A 13,546-nucleotide genomic window follows, 5' to 3' on the forward strand; every position below is an offset into this window, starting at 1 on the left:
CGTCCTGAATTCTTTTTTTTTCCTCACCTGCTCCAAAATTCTTCCCTTCGTATTTCCCTATTCCTTTTTCTTGCGTGTGGGCATTTGTCTCCTGTACTGCTGTTGACGGCCCCTCTTTCTCATTTATCGAAGAAGAGTGTCTGAAACAGCTGTGTGATCTCATTTGTCCAGCTTGGAACCTCTTTTTTTTATCCCTCATCGTCGTCTCTTTTGGGTTGTCCTCCCACCCGCACACAAACCACCTCTCTTCTTTCACTTCACACCTTTGAGAGATCTCTTTCGTCGATCGTCAGTTGTGCGGTTTTTAGGTAACGCAAAGGATATTCACTGGATTCGCACTTGATTGTTTTTGGTGTTCGAGATTCCATTGATATCGTTTCGACCAGCCAAATTCGCGTCTTTTTTTTTTCGACTTTTGTCAAGGGAGGATTCAATCGCTCCGACTCGAAAGAAAACAAAAAAAAAAAAACAGAAGAAAGGTATTGATTCCATCCATCTTCAGGATCCATCTACATTTCTCGCGAGCCACATCTTCGATCATTGTCTATACGACCGACTGTTCTATGTCCTGTTTTGGTTTGCGTCTCGCAACTCATAGCTTCTGCGGCTCGACAAAACACTACTCAACCTATTACTCAATTATTTCTTCCCTGCTAACTTGTATATTGCTTTTATCAGCCACGAACGATACAACATCTCCGCTCGAACAACGAAGCACATTCCTGCATTAAATTCAGGCCTGCCTAAATTTCTACTGCCGAACGCCGATGCAACCCGAGCATTAAACCCCAATCCGACACGGTTCGATATCTTGATCTGTCGGTGGAACAATCCTTCGGTTGAATATTTCTTTGACGTTCGCATATCTTCGCTGAGTCGATAATCGCTACGTCACAACCAAAGCAAAGAGTCAGATAGACAAGCTACAAAAGCAAAGCAGGAGTCTGGTTAGAATAGTTCTCTAGGTGCTGCTGGTAGTTTGGTGGGGTCCCTAGGGCCATAAAATATCAGTTCGTCACCACTACCTGCCAGTGCACGGTTGTGTTACTCTTGTGGAGATTCACATCACAATGGCAACTACAGCCATAAAGCCAGAGGTGTCAACCTTCTCTTATGCACAAGCCGCCAAAGGGCTAGCTGCATCATCCACATCACAAAACGCCAAGACTACAGACCAGTCCGGAAAGTCCACACAGGATAGTGAGGTGACTAAGAGCTCAGGCCCGGAACATACAGCCAATTCTGTCTCTGCAGAGTCTTCGAGATTGTCTGAAAAGGCGGAATCTATTGCCGATCATGAATCCAAGTCTGCTACCACTGGCTCGACCAAGAACGCAGTCTCCGGTGCATCATCTCCATCATTTGGAACTGCTTCGACTTCGACATTAGCGAAAGAAGACGAGATCCCCACAATCACGAATGGCGATTCTCACTGGGAGAACAAGTCACAGGCTTCAGCCACTGCCGACAAGTCGAATACCAACAACGACAAGGATGAGAAAAAGGATGACTCTGCCAAACCAGCAGACAAGAATCTTCCTCTCAAGGAGCTCAAGGCAGCGCCTCCTCCAGCTGTCAATGTGTGGCAACAGCGGAAGGAAGCTCAAGAAGCCAAGGCCAAAGCCAGTGCTGCAATGTTGAAGTCAGCGAATACTGCAACCAAGGCAATTCCCTCCAAGCCTGCTTCGCCAGCTCTTGATACGACCAAAGCCGCCAATAAGAAAAAGACGGCCAACGATAGCCAAGCTGATGCATCCAGTTCGGTGAACAAAGACCGAAAGCGAGTTGAAAATGGCAAACTTCGTGAAGAAGGTAAGATCGAACAACATCCCTTTTTTGTAGGCCTCACACTAATGATGCTCTATTCTCAGGTCCCAAGAAGTCTACGAACCGCTTCCCTCGTTCAAATGAAGAGTCGGATATCGCACCTCCACCGGTCGCAGATTCAACTGCATGGCCCACACCACAAACCGCCCTTGGTGAAGAGAAACGCAAGGCGCAGGAAAAGAACGATAAGTCTGAAAAAGTTGAGAAGACCCCAGCACCTCGTGGCAAGGAGAAGTGGACTCCGGTGCAGTATGTCCCCACTGCTGTTTTCAACACACCACTTCCCTCTGGAGCTCGTCGCGGAGGTCGAGCGTCCCGTGGTGGCCGTGAGGGAGGCCGCGGTGGTGCCCACAGCTCCAATAGCACTGCGAACAATAGTACAACCGCTCCTGGGGACGCCAAATCCGCTGCTACTCAACCGAACCAGGCGCAGCCCAAGCAACACGCTAGTTTGCCTGATCGAGGACGTAACGAAGGTGGTCTTGCTCGTGCCAACTCTTTACCTGCCCAAGCTAGGAAGCCCGTCACCACTGAGGCCAACGCACAACAGGGTGAACAGCGACGCTTCCCACCCAACTCCGAGCGCCCTCGTGTTGACACTCGTCCTAAGGCTACCGAAGAGAACAATGCTGCGCCAAATGGAACCGCTTACCCTCCTGTGGACGCTGCTGCAAAGACTTACCGCGAACCTCGCTCTGCAAAGGCACCAGAATTCATCCCTGCCCACAAAGCATCTGATCACAGCCCACGTTCAGGATCATCCCCCAGCGATGCTCAAGGAAATGGTCGTTTCGTTCCCAACCATGAACGGCGATTTGACAATACAAAGTCTGTCGACACTTCACGCGATGTAAACGGATTCGTCCCTCGTGATCGTGAATTCAAAGACTACACCCGTGAGAAGGGCGAATATCAGCGCGACCACCAAAAGGAGCGTGGCGAATCACGACCTGAACGCGGCCGTGGCACATACCGAGGACGAGGTAATCATTCATACAATAGTCCTCATAACCAACATTTCCAAAATTCGCAAGTGCCTCAGCATCCATTTGTGCCAAAATCTTTCAGCGCCGGTGATCGTCAGCGTTCGCAGCATCAGAACTTCCAGAACGGCACGCAGCCTCAGCATGTCAACCATCGCCTTTCATTGCGATCGCCTCCCATGCCTAACTCTGCCGGTCTGTACTCTGCCTACCCTGTGCCAGATATCAACACGATGTACCCGAGTTACCATGTTGCACCGGGCCCAATGAGTGCGATTCCCTACCAGCCGTACATGGAACCATTCAACCTCTTCACCTTGATTCAGATGCAACTGTAAGTGTTGAAAAATTGCAGTTGATTATGCCTTTTACTAACGCAAATAGTGAATACTACTTCTCGGTGGACAACCTCTGCAAGGACCTGTACCTTCGGAAGCATATGGATTCGCAGGGCTTTGTTCGCTTGTCATTCATCGCCGGTTTCAAGAGGATCAGGAACCTTACCGAAGATTTCGAGATGCTCCGCCACTGTGGCCGTCAGTTGCGAAATGCTGAGTACATCCTTAGCGAGGATGGATTGGATCTATTGCGCCCACGTGAGAAATGGGAGCACTGGGTGCTTCCTATGGATCAACGTGACTCATCCGCTCAAAACGATGGTAACGCCGCAGCAGCTTTACATCCCATCGAAGGCAACAACTTCGCTGCGCCCGTGGCCAACGGTGTCAATCACAATGATTACCAGGGCGCACCAAATGGTCTGCCAAACGGTGTACATGAACAGGCGGATCCTCAGACTACGCTCTCGTCAGCGGCTCCTGAATTTACCCCGTACGTGGCGGTTGGTGATCACAACGAGAATCCTAATGTAGGTTTTCAATGAAACGCACGAATACAAAGGAGTTCAGTTTCTGTCGTGCTTATCTAGTCATTTGAGAATCACGGCAGGTCGGCTCCAGTCCTCTTCTCTTGTTCTAGTCTGCTAACATTTTAATAGGGTACTGCACAGTAATGTTACATGAGTACCGGATAGTTTTTTCCTGATCTTAGGTATTTCAAAATGACACCTCTTGGCTTTCTGATTTGTGTACTGATCATGCATTTGCAGACTTGTTGAATGCCAATATCTTGAGCTTGCTCTTTTCGTTTGGTGGTAATGAATGGACACCAGACCCGAGTGCCGGCACTCTAGGGTTGATTATGGAAGACTGTCCACGATTGAGGAACCCTCCCGGCACTGTTATGATTCTCTATTACAGGCCTGTCCGCGATTGAGGAACCCTCCCGGCACTGTTATGATTCTCCTATTACAGACTATTCGAAAAATCATCTTCTTTTCCTTCTGAGCTACGATACACGACCGATATCGCCACGTACATTTTCAATTCTTTTCACAAATTTGGAGTCGACTTGCACCCGTGAAGCATATCTAGAACTGGAACAATGTGTGCAGGACCCGTGGCATGGGCTTTGACCTCTGACAGCTTTTTTCCTCGATTTACTTTCCTGCTTTCGCCAGATCGCACCTCGAAGCAGACTTCACGAAAGAGAACGGAGAAAAGGTACAAAAGCATACTACCACATTTCGGCGACCGGGCTGGCTCTTTGTTTTATTCTTGATTGCTTCTTGCTTTTCTTATTCCGTTTCTGCAAGCTGGTATCGACTTCCAGCGAGCCGTTCTTCTTTCCTATCGCCCGGTATCCGGTTCATAATGATCACGCGGCTCAGTGGGTTCAAAAGTTTCCATCTCGATAGAGTTGCAGTTTTCAGCAATGCTTCGACATGTCTTTTTGTTGTCTTTCCATCTCTTCGGGTTTTAGCGAGCATTTTGCGCGAAAAAGGACAAAAAAAAGTGCCCACAGAGGGAATTCATTATTTCAAAAAAATTTCATGGAATTCGCCTACCATTTTTTTCATTTCGGGGTTTACGCCGCAGATGGTGGGATTATTATTCTCCAAAGGAGGCATTGGACGTGCTGGCCTTGAGATTTCCCCTTTCCAGTGCGTCTACTTCTAATGATGTACTTGTTTCTCTTTATTTCATCTAGTTCCCCATTATCCCCATGATTTTCCGAATCTTCTCGTTTTTGCATGGCATGAGTATTGTGAGATGTATTTTTCTTTTTTTGATGCCTTTTTCTATTCAACCTTCGACCATGGAAGTTTTTGTCGATAAATCATCAGGGTACGTCTGCATTTGTGGCAAGAGGAGTTCATCGAGCAGATTCTGTCAATCAACAATGTTCCTATTGCCGTAGCTCAATGCTCATTCCCTTTCAAACCCGGTGAGCGACTTGAAAGTTATTCAGCACGAGCAAAATGGATCATTGTCTTTGACATCTGGTGTTTTCTTCTTTTCTTTTTTCTTTTTTTTTTCACTTTCTTCGCTCTGTTCTTCACTTGAGACTGCGTCGGTGAACTCACGATGCAATATGTGACTTGTAAGATTTCGGAAAGGTTGCATTAGTAATCGTTATTAAGGATCAGGACAAGACTCAACTCCTTAATAAGACTTTTCTGCTGTGCAATTAGATGTTGTTAAATACAGTAGGACTTGGTTATAACGGACAGATTTGAAGGCCTCTCGGGGTCCAAGTCAATATATCCAGGAGTGACTTCGATTTAGGGATGAAGGGCACCTTCAATATACTTATCTCTTCTAGTATTTATAGATAGGATGCTCTTCGTACCAAAATAATCCAACCTGAGATCAATATAAATATGGAGACGCCTTTTGTTCGTTATAGCAAGGTTCTACTTAAGGGCGTCGAGATCAATCTCAACGGAATTCGGAAGTATAATTTTCCGTACGTAGATCGCCGCCAAGACTCGGGGTTCTCGTCTCTTCGACGAGAGCTAGATTCACGATTTAACCATCTTCACAACATTTTAAACCAAAGTCGAATTTCCTTGTGGCTGTGCACAATGGAGATAACCTCCAGATCAGCTTCAAGGCTGTTCCAAAATTCCAATTATACTCCAACCCGGCTTCTGATCCAAGCTGCCAGCCGCGGCAACAACCTTTCCACATACAATGCTCTCTCACGAAGAAGTCTAAACAATTCAACTCGATCCCTCGCCCAACCGGAATCATCTCTCCTCAGCTTCGCAACCGGTGGTTCGTCATCATCACCATCATCAGCTCCGCAGACATACTTCTCGCATCGAAACACTCTCCCCGCAAATACCATTATTCGATTCGTACCTCAACAGACGGCATGGATTGTGGAACGGATGGGCAAGTTCCATCGTATTCTGGAACCAGGATTGGCGATTCTTATACCATTTATTGATCGCATTGCTTATGTTAAGAGTCTGAAGGAATCGGCTATTGAGATACCGAGTCAGAATGCCATTACGGCTGATAATGTGACCTTGGAGCTTGATGGAGTTCTCTATACGAGGGTTTTTGATGCGTATAAAGCTAGGTAGGTTCGATTCTGTTTCTCTCCTTGTGCAGAGCTGACGGCGGGTGGCATGTAGCTACGGTGTTGAAGATGCCGAATATGCGATCTCACAACTCGCTCAGACGACGATGCGATCGGAAATCGGACAGCTTACACTCGACCACGTGCTCAAAGAGCGAGCTACTTTGAATACCAACATTACACAAGCTATCAACGAGGCGGCGCAGGACTGGGGAGTAGTCTGTCTTCGTTACGAAATTCGAGATATTCATGCACCAGAGGGCGTTGTAGCTGCCATGCACCGCCAAGTTACCGCCGAACGATCCAAGAGAGCCGAGATTCTCGACTCTGAGGGTCAACGACAGAGTGCCATCAATATCGCAGAGGGTCGTAAACAATCCGTCATTCTTGCCTCCGAGGCCTTGCGTGCTGAGCAGATCAATCGCGCATCTGGTGAGGCTGAAGCCATTCTGTTACGAGCCGAGGCTACTGCGAAGGGTATCGAGGCTGTTGCAAAGGCGATCCGTGACGGACAGGAGAATGCCCAGAGCGCTATTAGTCTTAGTGTTGCAGAGAAGTATGTTGAGGCATTCGGTAATCTTGCCAAGGAAGGTACTGCTGTGGTTGTCCCTGGCAACGTTGGAGATATCGGAGGCATGATTGCAAGTGCTCTTTCTGTCTACAGCAAGGTCAGTGAGGGTCAGTCTAAGGCACTAGCTGCAAAAGCATTGGGAGTCCCTGAGACTCGAGAGGGCAATCCTGAGCATTCTACAAATAAGGATGCAGAGACTACGAGTGAGAAAGCTGGGGAGACTGCTAAATCGAGCAGTGAGCGCAGTCAAGTTGCTGAGAGTGTCCTTGATGGATTTGACCAGACTGCTCAGCAGAAAAGATAGTGTCTCACTACATACCTTCCTGTCCTGTTTTTCCTGCAAAAGTCTCTCTCCACTTGTGGAATCTCTACGACACATGTAATCTACTACCCAAGCGCGCATAATTGCATATTGAAATAGCTTTTTGCGGGAGTTGGGATCCTGTACTAACATTAGTGATCAAATATGTTCTCATGTTTTATGATGCAATTCATATTTGCTCTTTTATATCTGTCCAGGCAACGGTTATAGCAAATACCAGCAATTTGTCAAGGAGAGTAGAGTATAGAGTATGTAGGCAATATAAGACGGCTGTTTTCTCGTTCTCAGCTCCTGATTGGCTCCGGCCAACCGCTCTTCAAACCGGTCCAAACTTGGGCAAAAAGGTCTCGCTCCCAAAAAGTAAAAAAAAAAGCTTGGGCCATCTCCTGCCAACCTGGATCTACTACGGAGTATTCTCCAACGTGGAGAGATCGCGAGTTCGTCAAAACTCATTGTTTTAATCCGCGCCAGCGCTTGTCGTTCCCTCCTCTATAATATTTCATTCTGTTGGTGCAGTATTGCACCTTTTCGTGTCGCTTTATTCCTCATAATATTTTCCTTTGTTGTGAACGCGCTGAGCCAGAGTCGAGGGACGGAATTCACTCTGGCTTGGATGGCTAAGGAGCTGCGATGCTTGATCCGCGACTGTCGAACACGCTATAAAAGTCGTTTGTCGGCGAAGCTATCTACGTCTGTTGGGAAGGAGGAACGAACTGCTTCATTAGAAATTTCGAGGTCGAGGATAAATTGATTAATCGATCAATCGCAATATGCATATAATCAAGCCTGTATGGCTGACACATGGAGGTACGAACTATACCCTTTTGAAGGAGGCGTTCTCACTTTTACTGACCTGGCTTGAATACAGGTGAACGGAAAGATTTCGAAGTGTACAGTTGCGACGTCTCGCCGGATGGAAAGCGATTGGTAACTGCTGCAGGAGGTTAGTGAATTGGCAGCATAGAGCTAGGAACATAATTCTGACTTCTTTACTTTCCTCTACAGATGGATATGTACGAATCTGGTCGACCGAAGCTATCTACAATGCGGCCGATCCTGCTTATGCCGATAAACCGAAACAGCTTGCTTCTATGAGCAATCATTCCGGAACTATACACACCGTCCGATTCTCTCCCAACGGCAAGTACCTCGCATCTGGCGCAGATGATAAGATAGTCTGTGTCTACTCGTTAGATGCGAATCCACCGTCTCATGCTACTACCTTCGGTATGTGTCACAAGTTATACGATAGGTTGGAGGTTTGTCTATGGAAATATCGCGATTACTGATATTGCTCGCTATAGGCTCGGATGAAGCGCCTCCAGTTGAGAACTGGCGAACGATTCGGAGATTAATTGGGCATGACAATGATGTGCAGGATTTGGGCTGGTCATACGATTCTTCTATCTTGGTCTCTGTGGGTTTAGACTCGAAAGTTGTCGTCTGGTCGGGCCATACCTTCGAGAAATTAAAGACACTCTCCGTCCACCAAAGTCACGTCAAGGGCATTACGTTCGATCCTGCAAACAAATACTTTGCTACGGCCAGTGATGATCGAACAGTGAAAATATTCCGGTTCAATTCGCCAGCACCAAATGCGACTGCGCATGATCAACTCAATAATTTCGTCTTGGAAACCAACATCGTCACGCCTTTTAAGAGTTCGCCCTTGACGGCGTATTTCCGGCGCTGCTCGTGGTCTCCTGATGGATTGCATATTGCGGCTGCTAATGCGGTGAATGGGCCTGTGAGTTCGGTGGCTATTATAAACCGTGGATCGTGGGATAGTGATATCAACCTCATTGGACACGAGGCGCCTGTGGAAGTGTGCGCGTTCTCCCCAAGATTATATTCTGCGTATCCTGTGAAATCAGGTACCGAACATCATAACTTGGTGACGGTTATTGCATGCGCCGGAGGAGACAAATCACTCAGCGTCTGGATAACGAGCAATCCAAGACCGATTGTGGTTGCGCAAGATATTTCCGCAAAATCATTGTCCGATCTAGCGTGGAGTCCGGATGGTACATGCTTGTTCGCAACTGCCTTGGATGGAACTATTCTCGCCGTTCGATTTGAGGAGGCGGAGCTTGGGTATCCCATGTCACTGGAGGAGAATGAGAGGTCTTTGACGAAATTTGGCACAAGAAGGGGTGCCGGTATAGCAGAAACTACCGATGGTTTACTACTCGAGGAGAAGAGTAAAGCGGGAGAAATCAAAGGTGTTGAAGGCAGAATGGGAGCTTTGATGGGTGACGGCCATGATTCAACGGAGGCTACAGTGAATGGAACTACGACGATTACTTCAACCACAACAATGGTCACGAACGGTACTTCTGAGAAACAGAAGACTCAAACGAATGGAACGACATCCGAGCAGGAAAAAGAGTCTGAAAAAGAAAAGGACAAGCCTGATCCGTATCAGGCGAAATTGGAAAGATTGAAACAGCGGCCAACATATACCAAAGAGGGGAAGAAGAGAATAGCTCCTTTATTAGTCTCGGGTGCCGGTGCGTCTGAGTCATCTTTACCACAGTCTAGACTCGTGGCATCTTCGACAGTTAGCCAGGTCGGAAGTGATGCACCTCAGTCAATACTTGATTTGTCAAAGCCATTCGATGGACTGCCGAAAGGTGGTTTACAAGCATTACTCTTTGGGAACAAGCGCAAACTAGCTCAAATTGAAGGCGATGAAGATAACCAGGTGGAGAAACGTGTCGCATCTATCAGTCAGAACGGATCAATGCCGATACTGTCAAATACCACTGCTGGACTCATGCCAGCCATCACCGGACCGGCGGTTACGGGACAACAAACAACACCAGGATTTATTCGACCAGCCGTCGTCAACCCCTGCATGGCTATCAGCCAGCTTAGGTTGGCAGTACCAAAGATTCGCCCACAAATATTACAGGCTCTCGATAAAAATGGGAATCCAACAGAACCTTCTGGAGATTCGAAACAGTCACGGATAGATCTCGTGTTTGAAGCTCGTAATCCACCTCCAGGTACGTTGACCGGTCGCTCGACGGACCGAGATCCGGTACGAATCAGCCTGAGTCGTGGTGATCAACCCCTGTGGCAAGACTTTCTCCCCAAATCTGTGCTATTGGCGACTGGTAATACTGGTTTCTGGTCTGTTGCCTGTGAGGACGGATCGATATATATCTGGACACCTGCGGGCCGTCGACTTATCAACGCGCTGGTTCTAGAAGCCCAAGCAGTCATTCTTGAAAGTAAAGGACCGTGGCTATTATGCATCACCGCAGTAGGGATGTGCTATGTCTGGAACGTCAAAACTGTATCATCACCTCATCCTCCTGTATCTCTCCAGCCGGTCTTGGATGCTGCTACACATGCTCAAACTGGTCAGGCTATCCTTGCGCCTGCCATCACAGGGGCGAGGATAAATTCTGAGGGCCGTATTGTTGTCGGCCTAACTAATGGTGAGGGATACATATACTCCTCAGCCATGTACACATGGCAACGGGTAGCAGAGCCATGGTGGGCAGTTGGCAGTCAGTATTGGAACACAACCGATGCTTCAGTGAGCAATCTTCAGGCCATGGGCAGTCAGAACGGCGAAGAAAGCAAGAAGAAGAAGATATCCGCGGGTATTATTCCTTTCCTCGAACGAAACACGACCACCGAGACATTGCTTCGTGGACGGGCTTATTTCCTACAACGTTTGATAAAGGTCTTACTATCTCGAGAAGGATACGAGAGCTTTGAATCCAGCGTTTCAATCGCCCATCTTGAGAACCGAATGGCGGCCGCCCTGTCCTTAGGAGCCAAGGAGGAGTTCCGTCTTTATTTGTCTATGTATGCCAAACGCATCGGAGCGGAAGGACTACGTGGCAAGGTGGAAGAACTCTTAAAAGCTCTTGTGGGCGGTATTTTTGACTCTGATGATGACGAAGGTACTTCTGAAGCGGTACAGCGAGCTGTCTCGGCCACTGAGAAAGACGGCCGAAACTGGTCCGAGAACTCAGATACTCTTTGTGGCTGGCCGCGGGATGTACTACTGAAAGAAGTCATTATTGCTCTTGGTATGTTTACCTTTTCTTCGGGTTTGTACATCTACTAACTTGGTCATTCAATAGGTAAACATCGAGACTTACAACGAGTCACCGTCCCTTATGCAAAATTGCTAGGCGTCGTGGACGAAGAAGGAGCCGATTCCGAAGCCATGGAAACAAGCTAGCTGACTTATTTTATTCTTTCTGACTTTTCAATGCACCTGTATTTTGAGATTCGGGCGTTTAGAGCAAGGGTAGGGGCTGTATCTGGGCCTTTTTTTTTTTATGGAGGGGTATATGATGATTGTTCACAAATTCATAGGTTCTATAAATTCGGTATACAGGGTTCTTTTGCGTATCCTTTTACCTTCTTACTTGTCATTTCTAAATGCCACATCTGCTTGCTTCTCTTTCTGAATGAAGCATTGATTGAAACTTCTCGACTGATAAGATAACTAGTTAGTTAAGATTTCTGGTTATGTCATAGCTCATAAGCCACATCGTAAAAGTGGGGCAGTTACTTACTCAGCCGCACGGCCGTCTCTAGAATGTATAAGAAAGACATCGTCGACATGTCCGTATGCATTGACTGCCATAAATTGAGTAACAATGCTGCAGGCTGCACAGGCTTGCCACGCCTGTCGAGACCGGAAGAAACGATGCGACAAGGCTCTACCAGAATGCTCTGAATGCCGGAGGTATTTACTCGGGACGAATACTTCCGTTGAAAAGGACTTCACTCGCTAACATGCCATTTGTAGGAGAGACGTACAATGTCAGTACAGTCAGAAAGTAGAGGAACGTGGCATGGTTGAGTCGCTAGAGCAGAAATTGATGTCTCTGGAGCGGTCGATGAGAGTTACTGAGAGGGGTACTGTCAATACCGATAAGCAACAGCATTTGCCCGTTTTTCAACTTGAGCGTGATATTCAGTATCAAGTTTCGTATCCGGTTTCTAAGAGATGGTATTTTCCTATGTTGTTACATTACAGTCGGTGCCTCTACGCCATCCTTGATTTGGTGGATCGCTGTGTTGACAGACATGACAAAAGGATTTCACTCTATGGTCCCAACCATCAAGAATCTGAGTCCAGAAAGTGCTGCATACAAGTTACGCACTTCATGGGTAACCGGGTATCTCAATAATCCGGCCATGTTTCATGGGATACTGTATGCTGCTTCTGCGAATCTCGACTTGATAAATGGAGAGCATGATAATCCAGTGACTAGTTTTCATCGTGCCGAGGCAATACGATTGGTGCAGGAGACAATATCGGTTCTACAATCGTATGATGATTTGCCACTTGCAGTGCTAGCTGCGACATGGGCATTGGCGCATGTTGCTGTATACACCCCTCTTGTTCGGTGCTTCAACTTCTAAGCTGATTCGGGAATAGAGACTGAATGGAAGCACTTCCGAGGCACATCTTCACGAGGTTGGACTTGCGCAAATGATTCGCTTGAAAGGTCTGGATCCTGATGTAGGATTTGGCGGAGCACTTTCGTTCCTAATCATGCTGTGAGACATATCCACGAGACATAATGACCAGAACACTTTTTGACAATCATGTAGGAGCGATATTTGGAATGCTGTCATCAACGAGGAAGACGCGACTCTTGAATTCGTCAATGAGCGTCAATCTCCCTATATTGCTCAACCGAGAAGAAGCCTTCTCTCAAATGCTTTGCAATATGCTCCAGCTGGAGAACTATTATCAAAAGATATTATGCTTCTTCTGCATATGGTTGACGACTCTCAAGATAAATGTTATACAAACGATATGACGGTTGCGGAAGAACCTTCATATACATCTGTACCCGTTTCCACCCAAAACCAACCTCCCAACGATCATGAATACATTATTACGCCCCTTCTACAAGCCGAAAGTCTCGCCTCTCATCAAAGAGAAGACTATATATCCGAATGCTGCTGTCTCGCTGCTATAATCTACTACCAAGTCCTATCTACAAACACGCCATTCCTTTCGCCCAAGAACGAATCTATAGCCAACCAACTTTTCATATCACTTCAACACAGTGATATGGAAGTATGGATGGAAAAGGCACCGGAACTACACATCTGGGCTTGCTATGTAGGTGCTTTCGCATCAGTGAATAGGGGGCAGCGAGTATCTTTTTTGGCTAGGTCAAAGACTTCTGTTGCTGTTCTCAGTCCGGATCGGATTTTACGTTTCCAGGATGGGGTTGGGCATCTTTTGTGCTTGTCAAGATCACTGAGGCAGTAGCAGGCTACTGTCTAGAAAAGTGATAAAGTTCTATCATAAGCTCCGGCGTTAGGGCTTTACTGAGAGATCTGACATTTGTCCTATTCGATACATATGACTGTCATGAATTTGTATAATGATTCAAAACAAAAATCTTCCATCGTGCAGCT

At 47.0% G+C, this 13,546-nt stretch overlaps 4 protein-coding genes across 6 annotated transcripts, besides 1 other annotated feature; all 4 read left to right on the plus strand.

The window, feature by feature from the left end:
• Positions 1-1,070: 1,070 nt before the first annotated feature.
• TSTA_074060 (La domain family) lies at positions 1,071-5,337 on the plus strand (the record flags this gene model as incomplete). Its single annotated transcript, XM_002341367.1, has 5 exons — positions 1,071-1,812; positions 1,914-3,144; positions 3,195-3,678; positions 3,808-3,860; positions 3,919-5,337. The coding sequence occupies 4 exons, from the start codon at positions 1,071-1,073 to the stop codon at positions 3,820-3,822; spliced, it is 2,472 nt and encodes an 823-aa protein (XP_002341408.1). The 3' UTR covers positions 3,823-3,860; positions 3,919-5,337.
• Positions 5,158-5,187: a microsatellite.
• A 338-nt stretch (positions 5,338-5,675) lies between the features above and the next one.
• Positions 5,676-7,361, plus strand: TSTA_074070 (stomatin family protein). The gene is made up of 2 exons (XM_002341368.1): positions 5,676-6,239; positions 6,295-7,361. The coding sequence occupies exons 1-2, from the start codon at positions 5,737-5,739 to the stop codon at positions 7,112-7,114; spliced, it is 1,323 nt and encodes a 440-aa protein (XP_002341409.1). The 5' UTR covers positions 5,676-5,736; the 3' UTR covers positions 7,115-7,361.
• Positions 7,362-7,902: 541 nt separating this feature from the next.
• TSTA_074080 (histone transcription regulator Hir1, putative) lies at positions 7,903-11,505 on the plus strand (the record flags this gene model as incomplete). Its single annotated transcript, XM_002341369.1, has 5 exons — positions 7,903-7,939; positions 8,001-8,075; positions 8,138-8,359; positions 8,437-11,181; positions 11,236-11,505. The coding sequence occupies 5 exons, from the start codon at positions 7,903-7,905 to the stop codon at positions 11,334-11,336; spliced, it is 3,180 nt and encodes a 1,059-aa protein (XP_002341410.1). The 3' UTR covers positions 11,337-11,505.
• Positions 11,506-11,732: 227 nt separating this feature from the next.
• Positions 11,733-13,541, plus strand: TSTA_074090. 3 transcript variants are annotated; one of them, XM_002341370.1, is made up of 5 exons: positions 11,733-11,849; positions 11,913-12,142; positions 12,204-12,496; positions 12,549-12,670; positions 12,725-13,541. In XM_002341370.1, the coding sequence occupies exons 1-5, from the start codon at positions 11,761-11,763 to the stop codon at positions 13,395-13,397; spliced, it is 1,407 nt and encodes a 468-aa protein (XP_002341411.1). In that variant the 5' UTR covers positions 11,733-11,760; the 3' UTR covers positions 13,398-13,541. The 3 variants fall into 3 exon arrangements, with proteins under 3 accessions (XP_002341411.1, XP_002341412.1, XP_002341413.1); XM_002341371.1 differs by having other exon boundaries at positions 11,913-12,496; XM_002341372.1 differs by having other exon boundaries at positions 11,733-12,496.
• The last annotated feature ends 5 nt before the right edge of the window (positions 13,542-13,546 follow it).

This window comes from Talaromyces stipitatus, genomic scaffold (assembly GCF_000003125.1).
Source record: "Talaromyces stipitatus ATCC 10500 scf_1105507295523 genomic scaffold, whole genome shotgun sequence".
Taxonomy (NCBI): domain Eukaryota; kingdom Fungi; phylum Ascomycota; class Eurotiomycetes; order Eurotiales; family Trichocomaceae; genus Talaromyces; species Talaromyces stipitatus.

Coding starts and splice junctions, on each gene's coding strand:
- TSTA_074070 (XM_002341368.1), top strand. CDS start 5,737: ATGGAGATAACCTCCAGATCAGCTTCAAGGCTGTTCCAAAATTCCAAT. Junction 6,240..6,294: donor TTTGATGCGTATAAAGCTAG/GTAGGTTCGATT, acceptor GGTGGCATGTAG/CTACGGTGTTGAAGATGCCG.
- TSTA_074090 (XM_002341370.1), top strand. CDS start 11,761: ATGCTGCAGGCTGCACAGGCTTGCCACGCCTGTCGAGACCGGAAGAAA. Junction 11,850..11,912: donor GAATGCTCTGAATGCCGGAG/GTATTTACTCGG, acceptor TGCCATTTGTAG/GAGAGACGTACAATGTCAGT. Junction 12,497..12,548: donor GGGCATTGGCGCATGTTGCT/GTATACACCCCT, acceptor ATTCGGGAATAG/AGACTGAATGGAAGCACTTC.